We start from the raw sequence: 6050 nt of genomic DNA, 5'->3' as shown, positions 1-6050 counted from the left end.
GGGGGTAAGTGTTTCACGGCGCTCGCAACTGCATTATGTCATATGAGCGCGCGGGACACATTAAACTAGTTCAGTTGGTAGGAAATTTTGAATTTTGTCCGGGTGGCGGTGGCTGAAGACTACTCTTATCGATTTTAGACCACCAAGGGATCTTTAACGTTCGGAATTTGCCCCTGTCCGAGAAGGCTGGGTGTAGATCTTTCCTACCAGAAGAACAGGGGTGTGGCTGAAAGACAGCAGTAAGAAGCCAAGGAGTAGCAGTAGAAAGGCTACAGAAAAAGTCTGGAGCCCAGAGGAGGGGGCAAAGGAGATGAGGGGGTGGGGACAGAGAGAGGTGACGAAAGTAGAGGGCAGAACATCACTTGAGAGTAGGAAAGGAGATGAAAGGAGACAATTTTAGAGAAGAAAATTTTTCGGTCTCTACCCGGATTCGAACCGAGACCTTTGAATGAGAGTCCAACACCTTAACCTCTAGGCCACGAAAGCCCCACCCCCCGTTAGAGCTTTGAGGCGCTCGCAACTACTTAACGTTATCACATAATGATATTCATTTTTATATGTAGATATACGCACGTTTTGTGCGTGGATGTCTCTCTCTCTCTCTCTCTCTCTCTCTCTCTCTCTCTCTCTCTCTCTCTCTCTCTCTCTCTCCCTCTCTCTCTCTCTCTGTGTATGTGTGTGTTAACTCACCATATGGTGACATATTATTATAAAATTATTATTCTTACTTCAGGATCTCTGTTTAACAACAATAAATCGTGAAACATATCCTCTCCACAGCTGAAAACAACCTGCCTAGGGGCTCTCGTAGTTTAGAGGTTACGGTGTTCGCCTCTCATTCAATAGGTTTTGGATTCGAAACCTGACAGCGACTGAACATTTTCTTCTGTAATTTTTCCCCTTTCACCTCCTTTCTTGCTATCTTACCATATTCTGTCGTCTGCTTTCGTCTCCACTTTTTGCCCCCCCCCTTCCCCCTTTACCCCCTTCTGTGGGCCCCGGACACTTTCTGCACTCTTTCTGCTTCTACTCCGTGGCTAATACTTATTGCTGTCTTTCAGCCACACCCTTGATCTTATGGTAGTTAAAATCTAACACCTAGCCTTCTCGGATACGGACGAAAAATCTCGGAGGTCCCATGTGCAAGTTGCACACGTTAAAGATCCCTTGGTGGTCCAAAAGAACGATAAGAGTAGGCTTCGGCCGCCACCCGGGCATAATTCAAAATTCCTTCCAAACTGAACATGTTTAGTGTGTCCCGCGTGCTCATATAACCCTATGCTGTTGTAAGCCCCCGTAAAACACATACAAACAAACAACAAACAAGCAAAGAAAAGACAACAACAACAACAACAACAAAAACAATACAAAAAAACAAAACAAAACCTGGTTATTAACACGACCTCAATAAGCCATCTCTTGCTGGTATGGACACAACTGCTCTTAGCTGTGTGCTCACCTGCAGGAGAAAACCATTCACCACATGTTTATGGATTTATTTTTTTTGCACGTATGTGTTTTATGTGAGTGTGATGGGTGTGTGTGTGTGTGTGTGTGTGTGTGTGTGTGTGTGTGTGTGTGTGTGTGCGTAAGTAAGTAAGTGTGAGTGTGTGTGTGCGTGAGTGCGTGAGTGCGGGAGTGCGTGTGAGTGTGTGTGCGTGTGTGTGTGTGTGTGTGTGTGTGTATGTGTGTGTGTGTGTGTGTGTGTTATTTCGCTGTTTTATGGTGACATGCTATTATACAACATTCTTACTTCAGAATCTATGTTTAATAATGGTAAATCGTGAAGGGCTATCCTCTCCACCGCTGAAAACAACCTGGTTATTGACACGGCCCAAAAAGCCATCGCTTGCCTGTGTGAAAACAAGATCTAACTGTTCTTATTTGTGTGTTCACCTGAGGAAAACCATTGTCCTTTATTTGTATTTTCACATGAAGTTCGTAGGTCAGAAGTTCTAATAAAAGCTTCAGATAGGAGTATTATAAAGTGTGAGAAAATGTCAGATGTCTCTTCTCAGAGTAAATGTTTAAATTAAATTTTGGTGATTTAAATTGCGAAAGCCCGGGAGCATGCTTGTCGTGAGTGAGAAAACGATAACAGCTGATTAGCCGAGAACAACATATTATGCTCGGAGTCCGATTAAGACGTACCTTCTTATGTTGGAGAGAATAATTATAAGCTTTTTTTGTGAAGACACAATTATTTTATACTTTATCACAACGCAATGATCTATAGAAATCTATTACTTAAGAGAATATTCCTGTTGATAATAGCAATAGCACAGCTACACTTTCGAAAGTATAGCACAATTGATTTGGGCCCGAAGCGAAAATCGACCACTTTTACTCAAGCCGAAACCGGCTATATTAATTTACAAGCAAGGCCTCACAGCATCAAATCATTATTTTTATCAGGGAATATCCATCCTCTGAAATGACTTGGGTTCATTTATCTGAAATGTTATTTTTCGTCTTCTTTATCGGAGGGAGGGGGGGGGTCCATCCTAAAAAGGTAGGAGGCAAAAACGCCCGTCATATCATGTCAAGACGGCCGTTTTACTGCATAATAGTATGTTTTACGCATCCATAGAAACACTTTAGATTATTTTAAACAAGTGAAGCTCTGCAGTTACCTCTCTGTTGTCTTCTTGCACGAGAGATCCAACAATTTGGTAAGGGCTATGTGGAATATCCCTATCTAAGACGCTTGCAGTGCACCCGGTTCTGGTATGTTTCCGTTCCAGTAGAACCAAAATGTGTCAAGACACAGTAGCGTCAGGCGTCCGTCAATTTAAGGGCCAAGGGCATACAGTCATATATGCATTATATTATTACCTTAAAGCCTTCTTACTTTCCTTGTTTCTGACGAAACAAGTGCTCATCAATCTTGAATAGAAGTAATGATGATAAATAATGGTTCACTCAGCCCAAAAAGTGTCCACCGGAAGTCCGCGCAATGGCTTTGTTTTGAAGCTCTCTTTCGTTTCTCCAGAAGAAGAATAGGAATAGCACCAACTTGCGTGCGCAGATCGACTGCTGTTCATCAGCTGTTCAGGTTCGTTCAGTACGGAGTTTTAGTTTTTTTTTAAAATTTTCATGACCTCTCACCTTTCATTCTAAAGTCAAATTAAACGAACAAAACAGTCGCCTCCTCCTCCGGAAGATGTTTTTTTGTCAGCGTAGCCATTAAAAAAAAAAAACGTTCTTCCAAAATTTGAATTCTTATTTATTCAAAAACCTGTTAGTTTCATTTGTATTTTTGTTACACAAGTAGGGTAACTCTGCTCGCAAAGGGTGCGCATTTGCGAAGAGGGCGCAACCGAATTTTGAGGGCACTTTTTTAATTGGCTCAAAGAGAGGAGTGAACCCTCTTGTAGTGTAGACTCTTTGATAGAAGTCGAGATATTTGCAACTGAAGGCGTCAGGGATCGCCTTGTGTCAGAGGTATAATTAGCGAGAAAATGGCCGTCAAAGTTTGGTGACTTCCAACGCTGTAGTGTCATTGGAAACAGCAAATTTACATGTGTGTGCCTTTGATCAACGTTTATTAGTCAAATCCACTCAAAAATGTATGAAGAGGAGTTAAGCCCAAAACATACAATTCGATTAAATAATTGCCGAACGTATGGAAAAATGTCGGTTTCTTTGGATTCATTATTTTGAAGAGCGCCTGACTTCACCACGATGCCACACAAACGTTTCGTCCAACTTGGACAACATTTTAGACCTCATCATGGAATACATTGAACATTACACTTTAGCATACATTAGATATCTTCTTATGTTCGCGTTTTCTATAGTTTATTTTCTTATCGCTGCAGCAGAATACGACACATTTGCATTAGGTCTACAACCTGCAAAACAGGATGGTTTTTGAAACTTTTAATAAAGCAGAAAAGAAAAGAAAGGTTAGCTAATCTAAGTGCTTCTACATACTATTCCAACACCAGTAATCAAAGATCCAGTAACGTAGCCTATCTCAAATCTCCAGTGTGTATTTAGAAAAGGAGTTGTGTTTGGAAACCAAGTTTGAATCTCCTTAGCAAATTTATGCCCTACTTAGAGCTTTGAAAACCGGCCAGTAGAGAACTATATTGACACCAAAGCAACGAAAACCCCCCATAAAAAACACCAAAAAAAACAAAACAAAAACACTAACGTAAGCGTTCGTTATCTATCTCGACAAGACAACAGTAATTTGCTTTTAGCTGGTCATCCACGTGATAAAATCAAGAACCTGCAACGTATTCAAAATAATGCGGCTAAATCTATTCAAAGAGAACACGTCACACTACTATTTTTAAAAAAAAACTCCACTGGTTGCCTGTGAAAGCAAGGATTTGGCTATAAACTAGAATCAATACGTTTCAAAGCTCTAAGTTAAGAACCAATTATTCATCCTATATCCCACACGGTTTTGCCCATTATCATCCACCAAAAACATTTAGATCGTCAAGTGCAAAACTACTTCCAACAGTGCGAACACAACACGCGAATGTGGTGAACGACCTTTCATATTCTCAGGCCCTTCTGTTTTTCATGAGAGTTTTACCGCACTTGTAACCAGATTAGGTCATTTGAGTGCCGAAGATTAGAGGTGTTACAAGAGAGTAACAAACAGAAAAAAGAAGGAGGAGAGATGTAACGATAACTGTTTGATAAGAAAGAAGGAACAAACCACACCAAACCATCAGCCAACCACCCACCAAGGGCCCTTCTGTATGGAACACATTGCCTAATGAGTTAATTTAGGTCTATATGTTATTATGATATAACATTTCAAAAACTTCGAAAGAAATCCCAAAGCCCCTCTTTTTCTGAGATACCAGTGTCCTGCTGTGATAAGTTGAGGTGCTGCTCTTTAGAGTCTATTAATTTTGATGCAGCTTATTTTGTTTTCTGTCAAAGTAGGAAGATTGTTGTTTTCTAAATTTTTAATACTACCCTAGATAATAACCCAGACCTGATTTGCCAATGCCATCGATGTCAGGTCTTAATGTCACCCACCTGCAGTAGGATCAACATTGCTAGGTTTTTCCGAGTAAGAATTTGGGACAGTTGAACTGCGTTTATTGACGTGATGGTACAAAACAGGTGGTCAGACTTTTTGTTGTCTCTGTTGTAACATAGAAATAGAACGTTGTGTGCATGTCCGTAGGTTTCTCCTTGTGCGCTCTTTAATCATAATATGTGTCACGACACGGTGGAATCAGGCCCTCGTCTATAATTGGACATATGGAGTTATTGGCATCCCCCTGAAGCCTGTTTATTTCCCTTGCTTTAGGTTGAAAAAATATCCATCTATCCTGAATAGACATAAAAGTATCTGCGATTTTAAGAGGTGGGGGTCTCTTGGTTTCAGAGGTAAAATTAACAAGAAAATAGCGCCAAAGTTTGGTGACTTCCATAGCTTGAAAGTTCTTGGAAACTGAAAATATACGTTTTTTGTGACTTTAATTATCGTTTTCCTCCAGTATAATCCACACAGTGATGTGTTTTTAAATGACTTAAAATGTGTTGAGCTTAAAAAAGAAAATTCGGGAAAATTTTTTTCCACGGGCAGGAAAATGCCAGTTTCGTCCATTTCATTATTTGACGAGCGCCTGATTTCACCACGATGCCTCACATAAAATACACCAGTTTTTGAAAGCGTTCCATGTCCCCGGAACAAAGTGTGAAGAAGCATCTGGCAAGGTCACAATTACTGTATAAATAGCAAAGCACTGGAGGCGTAAGGATACGGCATCCAGAACTCCACCTTATTCAGATGCAAACTTTCATTCTTTCACATTGCCCACTATGATGTGTCGAGTCTTCAGATCCTCGCTTCTTGCCTGGCTCATGTTGGGGTTGATAGTACCCTCGGAGGGTGTCAACGCCACGGAATCGGTAAGTGAAGCCATCAGATAGATATAAAACAATAATATACTAATATATATATTTATATATATATATATATATATATATAGCTAGAGAGAAAGTGAGGTAGCGTGTGTGTGTGTGTGTGTGTGTGTGTGTGTGTGTGTATGTGTGTGTGTGTGTGTGTGTGT

General features: G+C 40.5%; 1 protein-coding gene across 1 annotated transcript in view; it reads left to right on the top strand.

Moving 5' to 3' along the window:
* The first annotated feature begins 5568 nt into the window (after positions 1-5568).
* LOC101861375 (leucine-rich repeat-containing G-protein coupled receptor 4) overlaps positions 5569-6050 on the top strand; it is a 3103-nt gene continuing 2621 nt past the window's right edge. The window contains exon 1 of the mRNA XM_013085032.2: positions 5569-5889. Coding sequence (XP_012940486.1) covers positions 5800-5889 — 90 coding nt within the window. The 5' untranslated portion in view covers positions 5569-5799. The remainder of the gene's footprint in view (positions 5890-6050) is intronic.

This window comes from Aplysia californica, unplaced genomic scaffold (genome assembly GCF_000002075.1).
Source record: "Aplysia californica isolate F4 #8 unplaced genomic scaffold, AplCal3.0 scaffold00336, whole genome shotgun sequence".
Taxonomy (NCBI): Eukaryota; Metazoa; Mollusca; class Gastropoda; order Aplysiida; family Aplysiidae; genus Aplysia; species Aplysia californica.
This window is presented reverse-complemented; position numbering and strand designations above follow the sequence as displayed.